The sequence below is a fragment of the Puntigrus tetrazona genome, chromosome 16 (genome assembly GCF_018831695.1).
Source record: "Puntigrus tetrazona isolate hp1 chromosome 16, ASM1883169v1, whole genome shotgun sequence".
Lineage (NCBI taxonomy): Eukaryota > Metazoa > Chordata > Actinopteri > Cypriniformes > Cyprinidae > Puntigrus > Puntigrus tetrazona.
The window spans coordinates 17,776,705-17,800,466 of record NC_056714.1 but is presented as its reverse complement, the minus strand read 5'-3'; the positions used below and the strand labels follow the sequence as shown (position 1 = coordinate 17,800,466).

At 35.8% G+C, this 23,762-nt stretch overlaps 3 protein-coding genes across 3 annotated transcripts; all 3 read right to left on the bottom strand.

The window, feature by feature from the left end:
* Positions 1-1,793: 1,793 nt before the first annotated feature.
* LOC122359890 (cathepsin S-like) lies at positions 1,794-9,111 on the bottom strand. The gene is made up of 8 exons (XM_043260103.1): positions 8,958-9,111; positions 5,448-5,573; positions 3,624-3,746; positions 3,246-3,413; positions 2,798-3,022; positions 2,481-2,646; positions 2,250-2,352; positions 1,794-2,087 (listed from the first exon to the last, which is right to left on the bottom strand). Exons 2-8 carry the CDS (start codon positions 5,568-5,570, stop codon positions 1,988-1,990), a joined length of 1,008 nt encoding a protein of 335 aa, XP_043116038.1. The 5' UTR covers positions 5,571-5,573; positions 8,958-9,111; the 3' UTR covers positions 1,794-1,987.
* A 461-nt stretch (positions 9,112-9,572) lies between these two features.
* Positions 9,573-13,039, bottom strand: ctss2.1 (cathepsin S, ortholog2, tandem duplicate 1). The gene is made up of 8 exons (XM_043260105.1): positions 12,885-13,039; positions 11,932-12,057; positions 11,577-11,699; positions 11,074-11,226; positions 10,460-10,684; positions 10,195-10,360; positions 9,975-10,077; positions 9,573-9,802 (listed from the first exon to the last, which is right to left on the bottom strand). Exons 2-8 carry the CDS (start codon positions 12,052-12,054, stop codon positions 9,703-9,705), a joined length of 993 nt encoding a protein of 330 aa, XP_043116040.1. The 5' UTR covers positions 12,055-12,057; positions 12,885-13,039; the 3' UTR covers positions 9,573-9,702.
* A 2,107-nt stretch (positions 13,040-15,146) lies between these two features.
* ctsk (cathepsin K) lies at positions 15,147-19,070 on the bottom strand. The gene is made up of 8 exons (XM_043260104.1): positions 18,911-19,070; positions 18,384-18,521; positions 17,589-17,711; positions 17,127-17,279; positions 16,653-16,871; positions 16,012-16,177; positions 15,797-15,905; positions 15,147-15,586 (listed from the first exon to the last, which is right to left on the bottom strand). The coding sequence occupies exons 2-8, from the start codon at positions 18,513-18,515 to the stop codon at positions 15,487-15,489; spliced, it is 1,002 nt and encodes a 333-aa protein (XP_043116039.1). The 5' UTR covers positions 18,516-18,521; positions 18,911-19,070; the 3' UTR covers positions 15,147-15,486.
* Positions 19,071-23,762: the final 4,692 nt, after the last annotated feature.

Here is a 23,762-nt window from a genome sequence, read left to right as displayed (position 1 = left end):
TCTGACTGTACCTGTTTTTCACCTGCAAAAAGTAATGTCCTACAATCACTGTATCCCACAGCCAGAACAGCATTGTTCACATTTTTGTAGAGGTTAGGTCATCGTAAGCTCCTGTAGTGGACAGATGTGAGGCTTCATAAATGCACCACTGCAGCCCTTGTGGCTGTAACTGCAGGATCAGTCCACCAGATTCTGAGGTCAACCAGCTTTCTTGAGTTCTTCATCAGCTGACCTGCAAAAACCTTAACGGAGCTAAACGGCCAACTGCACCCAGATAGAAGAGAGAAGTGTGGGAAAACTGTTTCTGCTACAGAAACTGCATTTTTCAGCCTTGAGTTTTTGGTTTCTGAATTTCCAAATCATCATAGAGGATGTTACTGGAAAGGGGAAATAAATCCCCTCAAACACAGACTGTACAAACATATATAAAGGAAGTGAAATTAACAAAAAAAAGTCTAACAAAGACTGTAGTCAGTTCACTTGACATCATGAGAGCAACATCTGAAACAACATCTAAAATAAAAGCCACAAAGCTATTTGAGCAGATATCAGTTAACATAGTTTCCAAGACACCTGCATCTTCACATATTATTTTCCTTTTACAATTTAGAGAGCTAAGCTGCGGAAGAGCCAACAAACCCTTGTCTTTCAACCCTTGTGTGGCCTTCAGTCATTTCTGAGCCAAGAATTGCCAAGAAAAAGAAAGTCACAATGAGGTGGTGACACTAAAACATTCAGTGTAAAATCACCATATCCATTCATACATATGTATACACACTCAATTCCCTATACATGAAATTGTGGTTACAACATGAAATTCCATGTTTTTTCTTTCTTTAAATTGAATTTTTTAATTTTTTACTATTTTCAATGGGACAAATTGATTATAATTATTGCATAAATATTAATTAGTACCATAAAATTATTTCAAAATGCAAAAGAGAAAATAAAACATATTATTAAATATAAATATATTGATTGATCTTGCTAAAGAAAAAAGTAAAATTTCAGGTTCCATTTTAGTTTGACTCCCAAATGAGGACCCCTCAAGAATAAATGTATTTCATTACTAGGTCATATTAATTTATTGTGAAATAGAACAATAAACAATGATTAATACACTTTTATTAAATATAGCCACAAGCAGCAACTGCCAACTGCAACAAGCAATTAAATCCATTCACTGTAATTTCAGTTAAAATGGCTAATAAATCACAAATACAACCTCTAGTAATATGATTTAATGGGTTATTATTTTTGTATATCATTTTTGTCTACCCAGTATTACAATAACATTATAATGACAAGTTATAAATAATTTCTGAAAATTGTATTAATGGTTAATGAATTCTTTTGAACTTTTTAATGAACCTTTAACCAATAGATGCCGCTGTAATTAACGTGGCACGGTCAGTGTAAGGTGACAATGGCACAGGTTTGGTGTCAATATCTCAAAGCATTGCAGAGATACACACTCCGATGCAATACAACATTCCAAAAAAATGTGGTAAATGATAACTATTTTGTATATTGATACAAAATCCATATCTTTTGCCAGCATGGTCTGAAGATGATCTGAGTCGAATATGGTAAAAATGAGACCAATGGTCTAGGAGGAGTTCAAAAAAGTATGTGTTTAACATAAATCAAAATGTCGGACAAAAAGTTTGGCCGACTACGGCAAAATTTGTATCATGTCCTGCCTAACCCAAGGAATATTTTTTAATTAAAACAGCCCAATTTATTCAAACGTTATTAGGTCATGGTTGTAATAACACACACCAGGTTTGATCTCAGTGAGCTAAAAATTTGCATTTATTGATCATTTTATTTAAGACATGCATATTAGGGCATTTTTAAGACAATGTTTAAGACAACTGAGTTGGGAGAAAACATATTTAACACATTTACAATTAAGACAAGAGATTCTAAAACAAGAAATCTTGAATCTTATTTTGATATATTCATATCTTTAAAAGGATTTCTGCTACATAGTTGGATAGCAGGCATACGAGGCGATGCCACACATGTTGTTCTGGTTTCTGGCTATACGGATGTAGCCACTATCTCCAAATCCAGTACCCCAACTGTTAAAGTAAAAGATAACAATCAGCGTTTTATTTTTTTATCTTAATGTTTTGTTTGAGACAGATATTCTGATCTTACATGCATTTAAGTAGGTACATCTCTCAAAACAATATTGGACCAAGTCAGTTTACGTTCACACAAATTGATAAGTCAGCCTGTACCTGTTTTTGACCAGCCAAAAATCCTGTCCAGTCATCGTACCATATCCCACAACCAAAACTCCATGGTTTACATCTTTGGTGCAGGATGGATCATTGTAAACTCCTGTGGAAAGATGTAAGATAATGTTAGAATAGCTGTCAATGAAAAATGACAAATTTATACCCTAAATTTGTAACTTGAATACCTTGATCTGGCAATAAGTCTAAAATGTGCAAGGAAAAAGTACTCACCACTACGGTACAGGATAAACTGAGGGCGGGTGGCGTCGATGGCCACTGAAATGGGTCCGACGTTGGCAACAGCCTGCTTCAGGGCCTCCTCATCTCCCTGACTGACAAAATAGTATTTGGTGCAGTTTGCTGCACGCTGGGATGGATTGTATCTGCACTGCCCTTGCTGTAGGACACATTTATTTATTATTAAATTAATTTGCTTAATCATACTGATAAATCCATCAATGAGGAATATCATTAAAATTTCACAATAACAGGTTCTGTCACTTCTAATATGGAATATGGAGCACATGGACCCATGCAAAACAACTTACCACTCCTTCATAAGGGTATGATGACTCGGAATCTATTCCCCCATTATCAATAACATACTGGAAGGCAGAACTCATAAAACCGCCATTGCAGCCCTTGTTGCCGTAACTGGAGGAACAGTCCACCAGATTCTGAGGACTGAGGTCCACCAGCTTTCCTGTGGTTTTCATCAACTGACCTTCAAGAGCCCCGACAGAATTGAACGCCCAACATGAACCACATGCACCCTGACAGAAGACAGAAAAGCATGATAAAACTACTAAAACAGTAAACATTTAGCATTTATGCTATGTACTAGTACAGATTTTCAAATACTAATAATATAAATCAAATAAATGTTTGGCCTCTGCTTGTCTATTGAAAGCAGGAGAAATTAGCATTTCAAACAAAAGGTTACACAGAGAAAAATCAAAATGAGTAAATATTTTACACAAAATAGTATAATCATACCTGGTTCTTTACACTGGTGACATATCCCTTTTCTCTCCAGTCCAGAGAGTCTGGGACAGGAGTTTTAGACAGGACAGAAAGTCTAGAAGAGCTTTTAGAATTTCTTTGCCTTTTAAAGTCAGGAGGGACACGAGTCGAGGCTAATGACTCCAGAATCTCCTCAGCTGTCTGTGAACCAACACGACACAAAAAAAAACAATATGAGTTACTGATGACGAAATTAGCAAATTTTTCAACAGGACATCTATTATAGTTTATGCCTAGCAAAATAGATTTCATGGAAGTAAAATTTCTAGGTGCTACTGAAAATGATCTAAAAAAAATCACATAAGAATGCTGTGACAAAGATAAAAAGGGACGCTGTGTTCATGTTCTCACCATGTCACCCATTTCGTTCATGCCCAGTTCATATGAATGCAGACCCATGGAAGCCTCCAGGTTGTGACGGGTGATAAGTTCAAGGTTTCTCTCCCACAACTCCCTCCTTCCAGGCTCCTCATCCTGCCAGCATAAGACATTTTTAAAAAGCAATATAGAAAATTATTGAGAAGTGAGAAGAATTATTGAGGACTAATCTAAGGCAGACAAAGGGAGCTCAAAAAATGATTTCACAGAGGCATCTTAGTCAGAGTAACAGTTTAATGATCTACAGCAAAAAAATATATATATGATATATATATATATATATATATATATATATATATATATATATATATATATATATAATACAAAAGTGCAAATTGTCAGAAATATACATCACAATAGACAAACTGTCCACTTTCAGATGCCATCTTGATTTTCTTATCTCAACCGTCACAGAATGGAAAACACAGAATTGTGATTTCAAAGATTTTCAAAGACATATATGCTGCCATGATGCCTTCCTGCCTTGGAATGCTTGAAGTGTCTCATTACATATTACAGACCTAACTGAACTAGTTCCAGATCTTAAAACAGATTTTAAATAACCTAACAATCAATTGAGGCTGAAGTTAAGACCGACCGACAGAAAATGAAAAGTTGATTTTCTAGGCTGATATAAATAGGAACTATACTCTCACTCCAGTGCAATAATCAAGGAACTTTGCTGCCGTACCATTATTGCAGCAGGCGCATGATATTACGTAGTGCCAGAAAATGCTGGAGACTATTTTCAGGCGCTGCTGAGTACACAATGCTTAGTTTTAATTTTCCGTCATAGTACATGATGCAAAAATAGAAGAGTCTTACATAGGAAAAATATTGAAACTATGATATAATCAGATTCAATTATCTATGCTAAGCTACTGCTAAAAGTGCTACCATGGCACCAGAGCCCTGGAATAGAAACTTCTGAGTTGGAGATATAGCCTATTTCTAAAAAAACTGATGTTTGTCATGGCCTTAGGAGGTAATGATACCACGCAGCACCTGAAAACAGCCAGACCCTCTGCGTGTCTTGCAAGATGCTGATTATTTTCCACATGCACTGCGTGATATCACTGCGTCTGCTGCAGCCATGTTACGGCAGCAAACTTCCTTGATTATTACGCCGGAATGAATGTATACTTCCTAAACATATCAGCCTATAAAATTGCAAATTTTCATTGGACGCCGGTCTTAGTGCATGATATAACTACAGAAGAGTCAACTTTTAAACAGGAAAAATATTGAATTCTATACTTATTCTTAATGTTCTGTGCTGCATTGTGTATAATTTTGTCCAATTATCTACACAACTTCCTGTTTTTAGTGCCATGTTGTAGTTAACACGTAGTCCTTATGTTTCATTTTCCCCATTGGTTTCATTGTGGTCACATTGTTACACTGGTTACACGCTCCCCTGTAAAACTTGCGTTTCCTAGTTCCTTGTTCTTTGTTTGCTGAAGATGCTCATGTTCTGTCTCCTGCTCTGCTACTGTTGGGTGTTTCTTGTTTACACGAGTTTGATTTAATTTAATTTAGTGAATACACATTCTGTGCAATTCTGTAATTCATCTCTCTTTTGTCTAAGTATTAGTACAAAAACATTTAAGTCTCAAATGAATATAAATTTCTTCTTAAACAAAAAACCCATTAAACAAGCATTACCACGAAAACACAGAAGTTGTTAACGATTATATTCTTTATAAACAAGTTGGAGTGGGAAAAGAAGATTTTAAATGTGAATAAAGGATCCGATTTTGATAATCTGACAGATGCTTGGGAAATTCATTTTCTTACCTTACTGGAGTAAAACCTTTTATGGGTCTTCTTCCACAGCTCCCAGTGCTGGTCTAGGTTGGTGCTGAAATAGGCCAGTGCTGTGCTACAACACACAACCAACAGCAAGATCTGGAGCATCATGGCCTGAAAAGAACAAAAACCCCCGTCATATTTACTGACAAGCATTGAAACATAAGTATTAATTTCTAATATATTCTCTTTTCATTATGTTGACAGATATTTCAGTGTGCATGAAACAACACACACTGAATACTATCCACCCTGAAAATTATTAATGCCACTTAGTATCAATAACATATAACTAAAAATGCTGCTATTTTAACCTGGTGATAATAGAATACATTGCTATAGTACATAGAGTTTAGGATGGATAGTATGCACACTGGGACGCAAGCTATATCTATTTAAATTGGGTACCTTTCAATAAGGGTTTTAAAACTCATTCACACAGAATGCATTTGTGCTTTAAAAAGCAAACCAATCAGAAAAGAGCACAGACTGTCGAGACATATTTTTAAGGCAGTGGCTATTTGCACAAAGTAGAGGCTATTTACACTAAGTGAATATAATATTTTCTTAGCATACATGCCATTTACACTAAATGCAAATATAATTTTCTGCTATTTATACTACTTATTGCAGGTGGCAATTATTTGTATTTGAAGTACATTATAAAACAGAATGGAAATTATTGAGTGTAAATGTTGATATTAATTGAAATTATTAAACAGATGCTATGGTTGGCACACTTATTGGGACAAAAAGCCCTCCATACACCTACCCTAACCCTACCCAATACTTTATTTGTAACTTTTTGATTGTTTCCTTAATTTTTATTGCAAATAAATAGCTTTTCTGATGTGATTAGAAATCTAAAAAGTCCAAAAGGCTGATTCGAACCCGCGGCAAAACATGACAGCCTGACATTTTTGCACCCACGCCACTGGAGATGATACCACACAATCATGTCTTGTTGTCGTGACGACTAATCACACATTTGTGGGCTGAGTTAGTGTAAATAGCCACTGGCAATTGAGTGGGGGAACTAGGACGTCACTCTGTAGGCGAAACCCCGGGAAGCGAGTAAACATTTTTCATACCTGTTTACATTTTAAATGTTTTTTTTTTACTGATAAACACTTAAAAAATTACCATGATTGTACTACAGTGAATATTGGGTTATCTTGTTTTTTGTACTGATTTTTATTCGTATAGACACAGTCTATACCTCTGTTCATTTTCATGAGAGTAATATTAAAATAGATAAGTGAATACGCGGGCGTTGCCTTAAAGAAATGTAATAATTTTTAATGTTTTGGCTAAATAATCTTAAAAAGCATAACGTGTCGACAGTGTGACAGTGTGAATATTTATTAACAATTTTGGCATCAATAAATTTTGGCGCTGCTTCGACTGGTACTTCCAGCAATAAATTTCGCTGCGATAAAGGTACATTTTCTCTTTTTTTACGAGGGTTTGGTTAGATCCCTTAAAATAAGGTCTGTGATTCACACAATCGTAATGTTTGTGGTTTCAACGACAACATAAACAAACGGCACTGCGCATGCTTGCTTTTGTGGCCCTAACTTAACTTCAGGTAGACGTGCTAATAGAATCAATAATAATCTGTAAATCCTTCTAGAGTAGATTATTTCTTTTGATAACAAGCAAAATGTGTTTGTTGCGTAAATCAACTCCCAGTGCTGGTCTAGATTTGTGTAAAATGGGCCAGTGTTATGCTACAACACGCAGCAAACAGCAAGGTCTCGAGAATCATGTCCTGACAAGAACAAAAACTCCCATCATATCTACTGACATGCATTCAAACATAAGCATTATTTTCTAATATATTATCATTGCATTACGTTGACAGCTGTTTCAGTTTGTGAGAATCCTGAAATCCTGACAACACACATACTGTACTATCCCTGGGTCCCAATGTGCATACTATTCACCCTATCTGCACTAAATAGTATTAAACTTTATTAATATCACATAGAATGCACGTCGGGACGCAGGCTATATCTCCCATCTTCCACCTGCTGGCCAAATTAGTGCTTTAAAAAGCAAACAAATTGGAAAACAGTAGACTGTTGAGACATATTTTTGGGGAGCGGCTATTTGCACTAAGGATCAATATATAGCATTAGAGGCTATTTACACTATCTTTAAAGGGCAAATAGCAATATATGCTGTTTAAACTAAGCGTAGCAATTAGATGCTAATTACAACGTGAAAATAGCATTTTTTTCTTAGCATTTTCCTTAGGAGATAAAGTGAAACGTTATTGATGCATTTACACTCAATTTCCTTTTTTTATGATGTACTACAATAGTGAGGTGCAAATAAATGCCACCTGCAATAAGTAGGGAAGAATTTTCCACAAGGAAAGATAAAATAACATTTTGTGCATCCACCCTAACAAAACGATAGCTGAAATGTGATATTTTATTTAGTTGCCTGGCTCACTCACTCTGCTGTTATTTAATAGACTAAATGCACTAGAATTTTACTGAACAGTACGCGAAGACACGTTTTGAATTAAAATATCAAGATTGTATTAACTTTTAATGCACCTTATTTCGAAATGTACAGACATACGTGCTTTAAAAAGTTATTTGGTTTTACTATAATATAGTATTTATAACAAGGATCTCATTTTAGTGTAAGTTTGGTTATAGTTTTGCATTAATTCCAGTTTATATGAATACAGGATTAAAATTAATATACAGACTAAATTCACTGAACAACTTGTCTGGAGCGCAGTAGCGGTGACGTTGAAGGCGAGCGACCGGGGTGCTGTAGTTCGTTTATAAAAGTTTAGCTTTTAAGTTCTGGCGCTTTTATTCAGACAAGCCATATTTATAAACGTTATATTATTAAGATTATTTCGATGGACAAAACATGTGACTTCCCTTAACTATGACTGAACACAAAGCTTTTGTTTTGTTGTTGCAATAATCGAAAAGCCTATGTCTTTTTTTGAGGGAACCAGTTTCATGCTAACGGCCGATCGGACTACAGAGTGACGTCATGGCTCCCCAACTCCTGCTGGGGGTATTTGCGATTAGTGTAAATAGACACTCCGTACTTTTAAACTTGACAGCATTTTAAGTACGTGGCGTCAAAAGCTGAGAAGCAGAAAGACGAATCCTAAAAGATTTTTTATTACAATTACAGGTCGAAGAAATTGCACGAATCTATGTTAAAATTTACGTTGGCTATCTGATGTTATAGCCTGGGTGAATTTTTTATAAAGATCATGGACAAGACACGCTATACTACCATTACGAACCTCTTTGAAAAGAAAGCTCATTTTAAGAAAATAAAACAAAATAGCCTAATTACACTTTTTTTTTTTTTTTTTTTTTGGTAAACGTAAAAAATTTCAAACAAAAAAACCCTCCTTATTTAAAACCGAAAGAGAAACTTTTGGAGAGAAAACCCGTACTTTGGTTAAAAAGATTATACATAATACAATGTGGGGAGAAAAAGTAGTCTTCTCACCTTTGCAGCTGCACTTTTGGTCGTCTGTAGAGGGAGGCAATAATGAACGATTTCCTGGTTGCTTTGGTTTTTTAGTCTTCTATCACGTGCTGATTTTGCATATCGTCATGACGACATAACTTTCTTTGTTTTGCCCTGTCACGAGTAAAAAAATTAAAAAACCCAAATTTCCTACCTGCTCTTAAATCTCATTCTGCTAATGTGAACACCTTTCTCTCTTTACAGATGTGACCATAAGATGTTTGTCATAAAATCTGTCTCATTTACTAAAAATCAATATTGTCTTAATCTTTTGATTTAAATAATTTAAGCTTTTATTTCTAAAAAAAAAAAGTGTGTGTGTTGTGGTGACTTTTTATAGACCATTTTGGAATTCCACTAAGCTTGAAGACTTCCTGTATCCAATATGGTAGGCATCATCCTATGGTGACAACATTGTAGCTTTTTCTGGTGTGACCAGGTAGGTGTATGGCATTGTCCAAATTTATGCAATTTAGACACTGTTACCCCTCATGTTACCTTATGTATATGGCCAATTGCCTGAAGGTGTAGATGTTTTTGCAAATGTAAATAACACACACTTCATTACCTTTTAAAGAGGCAAGCCAAACAAAATGGATAAAATACATTTATTTTGTAAGAGTCATAAAACATTAAGGCATAATCAAAAAAATTAATAAAACCCACATATAGAACATGCATTTACAAAGAAATTAGATTAAAACTTATTTTAGAAGTGTTGCAGTTACATAACTGGATAACAGGCATACGAGGCGATGCCACACATGTTGTTCTTGTTTCTGGCTATACGGATGTAGCCACCATCTCCAAATCCAGTACCCCAACTGTTAAAGTAGAACAAAACAATCAGCATTTGTAGAGTCCTCTAAATGCTTTTTTTTTTTTTTTTTTAAACCACTGTTCTGCTTTTTACAAAGCCTTTGAGGCGGTACACTTCAAAAATCAGAGTCATACCAAGTCAATTTATGATCAAACCTTAAATCATTTGGATTGTACCTGTTTTTGACCAGCCAAAAGTCCTGTCCAGCAGTAGCACCATATCCCACAGCCAGCACTGCGTGGTTTACTTTTTTTGTACATGTTGGGTCATTGTAAACGCCTGTGGTGGACAGTAAGATAAAGGGTAACAACAACAACAAAAATGCAACAGGAACAGGAGAAGGCAAAGAAGAGGAGAGAAAAAAAAAAAAAAAAAAAAAAAAAAAAAAGCACTCACCACTACGGTACAGGATAAACTGAGGGCGGGTGGCGTCGATGGCCACTGAAATGGGTCCGACGTTGGCAACAGCCTGCTTCAGGGCCTCCTCATCTCCCTGACGGACGAAATAGTACTTGGTGCAGTTTGCTGCATGCTGGGATGGATTGTATCTGCACTGCCCTTGCTGCAGGACACATTTATTGGATTATGCATCAAGATCCATAATTATAGATTATAGTATTAAAAAAAGATTTAAATTGTGAGATTTTCTCACACAACTTACCACTCCTTCATAAGGGTACGATGACTCTGAATCTATTCCCCCATTATCAATAACATACTGGAAGGCAGAACTCATAAAACCGCCGCTGCAGCCCTTGTTGCCGTATCTGGAGGAACAGTCCACCAGATTCTGAGGACTGAGGTCCACCAGCTTTCCTGTGGTTTTCATCAACTGACCTTCAAGAGCCCCGACGGAGCTGAATGCCCAACATGAACCACAGGCACCCTGACAGAACAGAGAGAAACGTGATAAAAAACCCTCCCCCAACTAATGGCTTGTGAAGGTGCAACAACAGCATTTTGACCAATCAGTTCTCAGTTGTTGGTTTCTGAAATGTCCAAATCATCATAAAAGGAAGTTACAGGAAAGAGGAAATAAACTCCCTCAAACACTTGACTGGACAAATAAAGTGAAGGAAGTGAAATTTAAAAACACACGTCAAGCTCTGACAGAATGTGGTCAACTCACTTGACATCATAAGACCAACATCTGAATAAACCAAACCATTTACTTTAGCGAACGCAAGATAACCACCTAGCACGTTTATATTGTGTACACAAAAACAAATTAAGTGGATATCAATGATCATAGTGTCAAGAAGAATACATTCACACCTGCATCTTCACACTGGAGACATATCCCTTCTCTCTCCAGTCCAGAGAGTCTGGGACAGGAGCCCCAGAGGAGCCCACGAAACTTGCTGTTTGTCTCTTCAGGTTAAGAGGGATACGGGTTGTGGCGAATGATTGCAGGATCTCCTCTGGTGTCTTTAAACCAACATGAAAAATAGGGAGAAAAAGGTCAAGAAGAAGTTACGTTATAGCTGCATTATTGATATTAATTAGAAAAGTGGACACAAGCATTTAAACCTCTTACAGTTGCGTTACAGCAATGAAAGGGTTACTCTAAAACACCAAGAGTGTGAAACAGACACAAGCTGATGTACAAGATTATCATTTATGAAACAACCAATCACCAGTAGAGTACATAAACAGATTTAATATTTATTTTCCATTATAACTGATAGACAAAAATCATTGCCAGAAGACATGCCAGAAGCAAGATAATCACGAAAAAAAAAACAAAAAAAAAACAAAACAAACAAACAAACACAAACCATGTCACCCATGTGGTTCATGCCCAGGTCATATGAATGCAGGCCCATGGAGGCTTCTAGATTGTGAAGAGTGATAAGTTGAATGTTTCTCTCCCATAGCTCCCTCCTGCCCAGTTCTTCAACCTGCAACAACATTCAAATTACAGGGATGACATGAGAGTTGTCAGACTGCCATCGCTGCATTTATTACAGATATCTTTGGTAAATACGTCCAGTTCAAAAACTGACATTGATACAACTCCAAAACATGGACAGCATGAACACCACTTCAAACTACAGTAACGAAACCATTCTAGCGCCAAAAACACTCGAACCCGTAAGGGAGTGAGCTTTTTTAAAAAGTTCATAGACTCACTTTACTGGAGTAAAACTTCTTATGGGTCTTCTTCCACAGCTCCCAGTGCTGGTCTAGATTTGTGTTGAAATAGGCCAGTGCTGTGCTACAACACACGACAAACAGCAAGCTCCCGAACATCATGGCCTGACAAGAACACAATGTCTCGTTAAAACTGACATGCATTCAAACAGCAAAAGTTTCTGCCAATTTATTCACATTGCATTACGTTGACCGTTGGTTAATCTAGTGCTAGTTAAAATAAGTGTTCATATCTAATGAATGAGCCATTTAACGTCACATAAAAAAAAAAAAAAAAAAAAAAAAGGAAACAAATTGAGTAAAAATAAAAGTAAGTGAGGTTGACCAAAAAGGAAGTTAAAGCATCCAAATGTTGTAAAACTGGTAGAGGAAATCCAAAGGGTGAAAAGACTTTATAAATCCAGACTCAATGTGCTGCATTTATGCAAGCAATAAACATAATTGCTTAATTCTTACTCTATCGCGACACCAAGCAGGCCATTATGTCTCGGGTCGTTTTTACAAGTCTGATTTTAACCCTAAATAATGAAAATTACTTTTAACCAGATTAATGAGGCAAAATGGCAATTCCAAAAGGTTAACCGTTTAAATCGAAGAAGATAACAAACCGGCCAGAAGAAGGAGGAAGAAACGGAAATTAAACCAATACTATTGTTTGATCGACTTCACCTGATGCTTCATCTCACAGCACATATACATAACAACTTTAGTATTTTTTAACGTTTTTTTTAAACCCAAAATGACTAAAGAAGAGTAATAAAACGCTGGATACGCTTTAAATCCATCTGAGGAAATGTTTTCAATCACCGTTTGCCACCTTAATTAAAACCGAAAGAGAATCTTTTTGGGAGGAACGCCTTACAAACTCAAGGGGGAAAAAAACATAAAAGCGAATAACATGAACGATACCGAGCTGGTGTGTTTCGTCTCACCTGTGCACTCTCTTTCAGCTACACTTCTGGTGGTCTGTAGAGGAGATGATGATCGACGTTTTGAGTTCCTGGTTCCTGCTTTTATTTTGTTCCATCACGTGCTAATCTCTGCGTATTGTGATATGACACAAATGACCTCGCTTACTTTTTGTTTCGCCCTGTTATAAAACATTTGGTCTAGCCTATATTTATTGCAATCAAACATAAAAATCTGATCAAAAACTAAACTAGTACCTAACCAGTAAGCTGATACCATGCAGAGTTTTGATTAATACAACAGACTAGCTAAAGAATATTAGTATTTACTATTAATCAAATGGTCAAATATGAAAATAAATATGCTACTGTTGATATTAAAAATAAGCATACGCAATAGTACGACGCATGGCAACTTGCAGTGACCTAAAAATGCGTCCGAGGCTTTGTTTAATTATATTCTAGTTTTTTTTTAAAGGGGTTTTCCAGCGAAGTTACCCTGTAACTCTAAAGAAAATACACTCACAGCTCACAGCTGACCAGCTAACTGAACTGTTAAAGACACTCGTCTACAATTAGTGGAAATACACATATGTTTTTAATAAGCCGTGCAGGTAGGCATTATGATCAGAATTTTTTTTTTTTTGAACTCTACATCCTTTCTCACATTTTGTGTTCGGATCGCCATCTAGCGGAATTTATATTAAACAAGATATTCCTCAAGCGATGCACAGTAACTATTTTTCATTTTAGTGGTAATATATAACCCGGCATTTGAGGCCTTCACCCATAATTACAATTTATTACATGATACATGACAGTGTACAGGAAACAGGAAGGCAGCCAGAGGAAACCATGTGGTTAGACGAGCAAGCACATGACATTTAAAACACCTGCTGAACTGGCATCTGGCTTTGAGCGTATGTGCCACAAGGTTTAGGACCGAAAAGAGCATGCTGTGCTCAGAATGACATTTCTTACCACTGGGCTAACGTTATACTGGGCCACGCAACCACTGAGGAACTGGAACAATTGGCAGCATGACTTATTTTCCATTCGTGAAGCATTTGCCGTTCGCTTATAAAATGAGTCATCAGCGTGATTTGACAAATATTTTTGCTGACAAATGTATAGCTACATTTAAAAAGATTAAATGTGTGTCGATGAGGGGAATTTCTAGTTAATATTAGAGCTTGCAGGTCATGCTGAGTGCTAAAATGATACATATCTTTTGTCTGTCAGAAAAAGTATTTTGTGGATTCTGAATGTTGTGTTTCCTAAACATGCATCTGTTTATGCGGTCTGTGGTTCTATTTTGGCTCTGGGAAACATTTACTAAGCAGACGGCTTTTATTAATTCAGAAAGTACACAAACAAACAAGCAGAACTGAAAGTGGTGCGTTCAGCAGTACCCAATATAAAAAGTTAGTCACGTTACATCCCACAACGTGCAAAGCTTTCTGAAATGAATTCTTATTTAATCGCTAATCGATTAAACGAATTAATGCCTCTAATATACAGAGAATATGCAGTGGCTAATGAATGCATTCAGTTTTGCAATTGTCATTTTGTTTCATCACATTGTTTCATTATTTCTCACCTTACTAATTTGTTCTTTTTACATACGTTTACATCCGCAGTGCACTTACTTGTTATTTGCACATCACAGAATTACGAGAATCTGTAATAAATTATAACAAATTAGTTCATATCAGCATTTCCAGTTACAAGAAGGTAAAGTTGCTTGTTTTGTAGTATAATTATGATATAAAGTTTTTAGATTTTCAATGGTAGTTATTGAATGTGAAGAAGTGGGTAAAAAATAAAAGAAAGGTTAAAGCTGGGTTGTTCATCTGGCGAATGGGGAAGTGATTCAGTTATTGTCATTTGATTTCATACCATTGAACACATAACTGTCATGATTTTTGTTTAAATAGCCCAGACTGTTTTTTAGTTCAGTATGTTGGTTTTTTTTTTACTTCTCTTGGTTTCAACTTCCCAAAATAAAGTCTCTGATGCTTTCTCTTCCACCTCAACACAAGTAAAACTAAGTCATACCCGCATGTACGTAATAAAGATACCATTGTTTAAGGATAAATTCTATTAATTTGGAATAAAGGTTTATTATATATAATGTTTATATATATAATATTCATTATACATAATATTTCTGTACAGAGGTGTGATATTGTCTTGGTATTAAATGTAGTATAATAAAAATGACATTGAGCTTCAATGAAGTAAAACAATTATGAAAATGATGAGATTAAGATATCTTTTCCCATATATGATATACTCAAAAACAGTTTATTAACATTTTAAAACATAATAAAACAAATGTTTCAAAAATCATATCCCACCAGGGGAACTGAAAAAAAAACTTTAACAGACTGTATACACAATATCAAAATTTCCCTTATGAATTTCAAATATTGCACAAAACAGTTTCAACTGCACCGATAGGGTTAAAAACAAGATATTTAAGACACAAGAAAAAATACACTTAAACTTGGGGTTTTCAAATCAACTGCATCTTTTAAAAAATGTTTCCCCCGGTCAATGTTGGAGCACACTGATAGTGATCAAGTCCCTTTTTGTCAGCAGCAGACAAGTTTGGTCCCAGTTCTCACATGACTGGAAAACTGGCCAGGCTGGCAATGCCGCATGCATTGTTACGGTTACGAGCCATCAGGACGTATCCCTTCTTCCCCCAATCTTCACCCCAACTTCAGGAACCGAAACAAAAAATAGGTTGGATTAGGAGAATTTCACACTATTACATGCTGAATGTGACAACATGGGGATTTATTTATTTTTATATATTTCTAAATGTATTTTTTTCATTTACAAGTACTTTTTTATTAACATTACATATATTTTTTCATTTAATTGAATGAATGATTTTTTTTTTTCTGCGCTCAGCATATTTTCCTTACCTGTTCTTCACAATCCAGTATTTTTTGCCTTTTGGTGTGACTCCGTAGCCAACAGCTAGAACTGCATGGTTGACATCATCCTTGTTGCAGTTGGGATCATAGTACACACCTAGAAAAGGGTTTTACATAGTAAGGGGACAAGATTTTAGTCTTTTACTTCACTATAAAAATTTCAGCAGAACAACAAAACACTTTGTAGATGATATGTTAATTACCGCTTTTGTAGTAGAGGAAGGTGGACTGCATGGCATCTATACCCACTGACACAGGTCCCACCTTTGCCACGGCAGAAGTCAGTGCCTTCTCATTACCCTCAGGAATTTCTTTATACTTTTTACAAGTGGCTGCTCTCCCTGAGCTGTTGTAGGCACACTGCTGGTCCTGCAGGGGCAGTAGCAAGATGAAAAATCATTACTGTGATATATATATATATATATATATATATATATATATATATATATATATATATATATATATATATATATATATATATATATATATATATATATATATATACAGTCGCTAGGACACATTTCTCAAAACTTAGTTAACTTTTTACAAATTCTCCATGCAGATCTCCTTACTATCTGGGAGCTGTGCCCATAAAAATGCACAAACCCCCCCCCAAAATAGTTCATATGTGTCTCAAATCAAGTCCTTCATCCATAAGAGTAGCAAAAGTTGCCACCCAACAAGTATATTTTGTCACAGATCTCAAAACACTAATAGCAGTGTAATTTGAAAGGCATGATCATTGAATGTAGTACCAAAGCAATGTAAAAACCGTATTTGCACTTTTACAGAATAAAATAAATGAATCGTTGAATAAATGTTGTTTAGGAAAGCTGACTCTTACTGTTCCAACATAGGGGTAGCTCTCCTCTGAATCGATGCCATTATTCTGACTGACGTATTTGAAGGCATTTGTCATATATCCTCCGCCACAGCCGTCATTGTCAGTCACACAGTCCACCAGGTTCTGAGGACTGAGGTCCACCAGCTGACCTTTGGTCTTCTTCAGCTGACCTTCCAAAGCCCCAACAGAGCTAAAGGCCCAGCATGAGCCGCATGAACCCTGAGAGAGCGAGAGAAAAAACACTGAGAACACTTGTATACCGGTAGAGAAATAATCGTTTTGACCACTGGGTGGCACTTAAGTACAGTGATATCCATAGCTGGCTTGAAACAACAGATGATCATATGGATCATAGTTAGTTGCTAACCCTCATTCTGTGAGAAAGCACTTGAGGATAGGGTTGATCGTATTAGTGTTTCTAAGAATGATGAAATATTACCACAACATTACTGAAATATTTTGTTATTTCCTCACTTGGTTCTTGACAGAAGTGACGTATCCCAGTTTACGGTAGTCAATCGATTTGGGCAACTTCTCCACTGTGTTGTCAGGCAAATATCTGTTAGCTGGATCCCGGTACATGGGCATCTGAAGTCCCATGACTTTCTCGGCCACTTCCTCTAGAGTCTGCAGAGAGATAAGCATTAGACAAAAAAAAACCTTGATTAAAATAGTTGATCAACCCTCAAAAATGTTATCAAGTTGGATCTAGTTATCAAGTTGGATCTAGTTTCGGTAAACATGCGTTTATAATACATACTTTGTTGATAAAGCATTATCACGCACTCTTAAAAATGTGACATATTAAAATTATAGGGTGTGGGCTTACATATATACACCTGTTTTCCAACACATAAGACTGGAAGATGTTTGTAAAACAATGTATTACACATTTTACAGCAGCAAAATATTAGCAAATTGAATTAGGGCACTTACCATATCTCCAAAATGGTTCATGCCCAGATTATAGGTATGAATCCCTAGCTCATACTCTTTGTTATGGGCTTCAATAAACAGCATGTTCTTTTCCCAAATCGTCCGTCGAATAGACTCTTCATCCTGTCCACCATAAAAAAACACATGTGAACGCTTGGCTCGAGTGCTTGGTTCTCAAACCATATATAAACCACCAGCTGATGATACATTACATGAACATGAACGTTATATTAAGTCGAATAATAGAAGAAGCAATGGTTTGACTTTAAAAATATCTTGATGGATTTGTTTGTTAACACATGCAGCTTTTTGCTTCGCAAAGAGTTCATCTTATGTACTGGAGTCATATGTGGATTACTTGATGATAATGTTTTCATCAGCTGTTTAAACTCTTTGATGAGGAAATGATCCAATGCTAATTCTCTACAAATCTTTTCGAATGAGCAAACAAATTTATTAACACCGAATATGACCTTTGGGTGAGTACATTATCATTTCTGGTTACACTATTCATTTTTCCATATCATTTTTACATTCTTGCACCTAATAACTAAATCTATATAACATATACAAATAGCTGAGCTAATAGTTAAGCACAGAAAGGGACTTAGCCAGAACATTCCAATCAATGTAGTCATAAAAATACAAGGTCATTTTCCTCTCTCTTTTTTTCCAGGCAATGGAAAAACAGACGGTTTTTCATGAAAACACAAACCCGGTCTAGTTGATTAACTCTTTCGGTAGGCTAAGGAAACAAATATTGTTGTATTGTTGTCTTCGGAGGCTGTTACTCACCAGGCCGTTGTACTCCCTCCTGTGGGTGAGTTTCCAGCTCTCCCATGCCTCATCCAGTGTGAGGTTCTCCAGAGTGTGAGCCAGTCCACACCACACCACTACGAGCAGAGTGATCCCACCAAACGCAAACATTGTGCCCTGACAAACAGACCCACAGTCAGAGGTGCAAAGCCGCACTGTAAACTATATCACGCCAGCCACTGTGGTTTACAGTGTTTACTGTAAACCACAAACACGAACGAGTGAAACTTCACCGCAGCGAAACCTATTCAGTCAGTTTCGAGAAAGAAGGTTTAAGCGTTACTTCTGAAACGAGCTTACCGTGTTGTTATATTTTAGTGTTATGTGCGAAGAATAAAAAGAAAGCGAAAGCTATTGCAACAAAGCTGCACCCACAACTTCAAATGTTTGGAATTTTCACCCTTTTTTTTACAGGAATTAAAACCGCCATTTGCAACACTTAGCATAAAAGCTATGTAAACCATTTTATATGGGTTAAAAAAAGAGCGATGAGGAACTTCGGTTACCTGGACGATTTCCAGAAGTTCAGAACAAAAGATGGATGCTGGTTTGAAACTGGGTTAGTGGACGACCTCTTTATACGCAGAAGTTTTGAGGAAGTCGCTCCTCTTGCAGGAAAAGGAGGAAGACCCGCTTCATCTGGAATCGTTTACACACCAGCTCAGAGCAATGATGTCAGGAGTCAGGTTACGGATTTAGGAAAAGTGGAAGTTGGGAATAATGTATCCTGTGCCAAGGTCATAGAAAGAGATCAGTAGCCTATTTGAAATTAAAATAAAATGTACTAAAACCAAAACCAACAACAGAAATTATACTATTTTAGAAATACCTTGTATTGGTTTTGCATATAATTTGCATATAAGCTACAGTTGCCTGGAAAACTAATTTGCAAGCAGTAGCAAGTTTCAATGCATCCATTATTTTTTACGTAACAACCATTAGTTTTACATAATGCATTTGCTGCACCTTTTCCTTTATGTTAAATATTCTTAAAAGTATTGGCAATTGCTTACTGACAGCAGTTTTTGATTCTCGCCACTGATTCTCATTAGCATTTAAACCTTTGAGCAGGCTAGATGGTCTTAGTCACGCTAACAAAAGAAACAGTCCACCCAGTTTTTTTTAGGGAATGTCTTCTGGGATGCCGCAAAAAGATGGATGGGATTAAGTGATATACATTTTCTCATCTTGGAGACTAACCTTCCGTAAAGTCACAATATCAGCTGTTTTTTGCTGGCATAAATAAAGGACATATGGTACGTGACTTTAAATTCAACTGATTTGAAGGTATCAATATATAGCATCTCTTTCTAAGCTCTGTTCTCCTAGGGCCATGCCAGCTTGTCATGAACACTTCCGCTTCTTAGTCAACAACCTGTGTTCCCTGTGCAGTGTGTCACTGCATGAGGTCTATGTGAAAACTGTCCCATGATGTCTACTGTATAAGCATGCGGTCAGCACTAAGTTATAAATGTATGTTGAGGAAAGTCCCCTGATGTTAGTTGTTCACACTATGTGCAGGTTACTCACAAACATGTAAGCAACCCATAAATATCACAGGCCAAAAGCAGCCCAGCCTGCTGACATAGTGACAAGACTGAGAAGAATACGTTGAAGAATGTGTTTATCTTTGTTTAAAGGAAACAAAAAAGTGTTAGTTGCAAATTGTTTGCGGTACAGAGTGGATATAGATTTCATGTGATTGAGCATTATTCACCGAATATACAAAATAGTCAATGAAATAATAATAATAACATATTCTAGCACTTAAACTCAACAACCTTTACTCTTTTTTTCTCCAGTGTAGTGAGAAAGCTCTTTCAGACTGTGCATTTCATTTACTGCAGTTTCTCAGTATAGCACAGTGTTCACTGGAATTAATTTGATATTATATATTAAACTGCAATACCTAAAAGGAAGGATTGACTTTGACCGCATACATTAAATGAAACATTTTTTGGTAATGCACACCTGCTCATTCATGCTTTAGAAAAATTTTGCTTTTTATTGTTCATCTGATCCCGATCAGAGCCAGCATTGTGTGTGTGTGTGTGTGTGTGTTCAAGTGTGTTTTTGCTACAGCATTAAGGATTAGGCCTTATATATCTCTTTTTAGAATTTGTGAGTGCGGGTATTTTTTGTGTGAACACAATTAAACTGTCGTGAAATTATTCAGTACAATAAACAAAGAATTAACACTACAAACAAACGCTCATAAGAACAAAAAACACTGCAATGCATGCATATTAACCTGATGAAATATCAGATATTAATTTGCATACATTATAGCTGTATTAATAGGAATTTAAATAGCTCCATGATGACAAATGTCCTTTCACATTACACATGAAAAAAACCCCAAAAGCTCCTTAACTCTGATGTTAGCAGCGAACTCTACATCTGTTTCGTGTTACCTTACATTCCAGTCTAACCACAAAACTGAAGAAACCCAGAATGCCTTGCTGCAGTCATGTGTCTGCTCCCATGACTGTCACGAGACTTTTGATTCAAAGGTTTTTTTTAAAGTTTACTGTTCAGACTGAGAGCTCCAGCGCCATACATCAAACTTCCCTTTCTTGTGGGCACTATTGTATTGTATGTCCTAAAAACACTACCTAGTCCGGACACTTCATTTGAATTTCACTGTTTTAATGGATATCTGTAGTATTTTAATAGTTAAATTTTGCATTATATATTTTAATTATATTATATTGTGTATAAAAAGTGCTGAAGCAGAGACACTCCATTCATAAATCCCATCACAAGAGCTTGTTTCTGTTTTCCCAGTGCTGCCACCATTGATGCACAGATGTCCACATGCTGGAGATTAGAGACACAGAAGCCTGGCAAACTATACATTGCAGCGTGACAACCAGTCTTTGAAAAGCAAGAGCACATTCACAATTTCAAAACTGTCCCATCTGCCACGTGCACAGGGATCTGAGGGTTTGCGATGGCAGGATTTGACCAATACGAATCAGTGTGCATCCCGTCTTACTCTAAGCCAAGGTCAGTACGGCATTTATAAAGGCGGGTCAAGAGATTGTTGTGTCAGTGGATGCACAGAAAAAAAAGAGAGAGAGAGAGATATTCAGCTGGGAATGATGTAGTAGATTTCAGAAGGTTGTGCTGGGATACGAGATAAACATCCTTTGACAATCCTTTTTAAATATACAACAAACAGCAGTAAGGCTTTGTTTACAACACTGAAGAAAAAAAAAAAGTAAAAGCAAATAATCCCATTTCCTGGCTTTATACCAAGACCAAGCTCTGCAGAAGACATTTTAGAAAATAAGAGAAAATGGTACACTTACTTAAAGCCTTTATGTATAATGCATTATAAAAATGATTTTAATGCATTAATTATGCCTAGGCATAATAAATGAATTATGTAGGCACCTTATAATGTATTGAACAATCACATTAATAATTGTAACCACAGTTAATACATTATAACACTCATTAATTAATTGCTACCCTATGCATTTTAAATTATTTACGATAAGGAACATTATGAATAATTATAATGTATCATAACCTTTAATAACCCTTTATAATTGATTACATACAAAGGCTTTAAGTAAGGTGTTACTGAAATAAAAACACTCAGTAATGAGAAAACGCTATCATTTATAGTAATTTCTGACAAAACAAATTTATTATGTATATATAAATACAAACACATGCAAGTATAAATCGAAGAAAATATGTTGTTAATATATTAAATATATAATATAAAATATAAGATTATATAGGAATATATAAATGTATAAACGTTTAAATATATATAAACATATATATATATATATATATATACATATATTTTATATGTGTGTATTTATAAATAATAAATATACATAGTACACATAATGTAAACAAAACCTTTTAGTTTGAAAGCACTAGTTACAGTTTTTTTTAATTTTATATAGATTACTAAATAAGGTTTAAATATTTCTAAATATACACATATCTAAAGATAAGTGCATTTGGTTCATTCAGATCATTTAAGAAGTGCTACTGGCTGAGCACGCAAACATGATGATATGTCACTGTTATGATGAAAAGGCAAAGGGTTCAGAAAAATAGGCCAGTCTTGTTGTGATGTATTACTTTCTTGAAGTTTAAAGAACTTGGAGCTATTAAATGAGGATAAAGGTGAATGTTTCCTATATTAGAGACGTTTCTGCTCTCAGTCCCTTCCTTCATTTGAAATGTTTTCCCTCTAGTGGCCAGATTTAATTAAAATCCTACAGGCAATGTGGAGGGTGTCACTGTTCTCCCAAACCACTAATGTGTGCTTCTCCAGTGCAGGTATCTATGTTTCCGTTTGACTTGTTCCACCATCGGGTTGTAACAGAAGTAAACAACCATGTGGCAATAAATCTGCTGCCATTAGGGATCATCTCTGGGATGATTGTGAGCAAATGTATGCAGTGTCTACGGCATGGCTTGCCTGATTAATTGTTTTTGAGACTAAATATCACACCTCTGTTCTTCATTTATACACTAGGCCCAGAATTATGAACATTTATGGTTCATTGTGTGCAATATGTTTCCTCCTCACTAATTAGAGAATTAAATATGATGTTTTACATTAAAAGCGCTGGTTAATGTCGTGTGATGTCCATTAAAAGACACTTGTAGTCTTAATGTTAGTGATTTTGTGGCTTTTTCATCCTGGCATGAGGGCTAAAAGAGCTGCCACACTGATTAACCACAGAGATGTTTTAACACAAGTTATATAACGTTAGTGTCTCTCTACAGATGGTGAAACTTTGCATATTCTAAAAGAAAGGTGAATGGCTACAGTTCTTAAATATTATTTAATAAAAGCTATTTTAGTCCTGCAGTATTCCTGGGAGATCTGACCATCGTCAGCATATTAGAGGATCTTGGTCGCAAGCCTGCACATCTGACTCAGGGCCTTACAAAAACAAATAGTGATTTATTAATTGCACAGTATTAGCCAATGCTGTAAAAAACCAAAACTAAAAATGTTATGTTAACAAAAAAGAAAAAAGCTCACTGACAAATGGCCAAGTTACCTTACCCATATAGAATTAAAAATATGTATTCATAAAGAACATAACAATGTAATTTTACTGCAAAATGTTGCACAGATAGATGGATTCTAGAGCAAAAACAATGAATAATCTCATAAAATGCTATTTGAATCACATACTATAGAATCACATATTATTAATGTGGAAATGTGCATAGGCTACCCACAATTCCCTATGCGCATTATCTGTTAGTTGATATTTAGGCCATGAGTTTTTTGCATTAATTTTTTATGACTAAAATCTGTGCCATTCTGTAACTCGTTTAATTTTACCTTCGCCGCATTGTTACCATAAA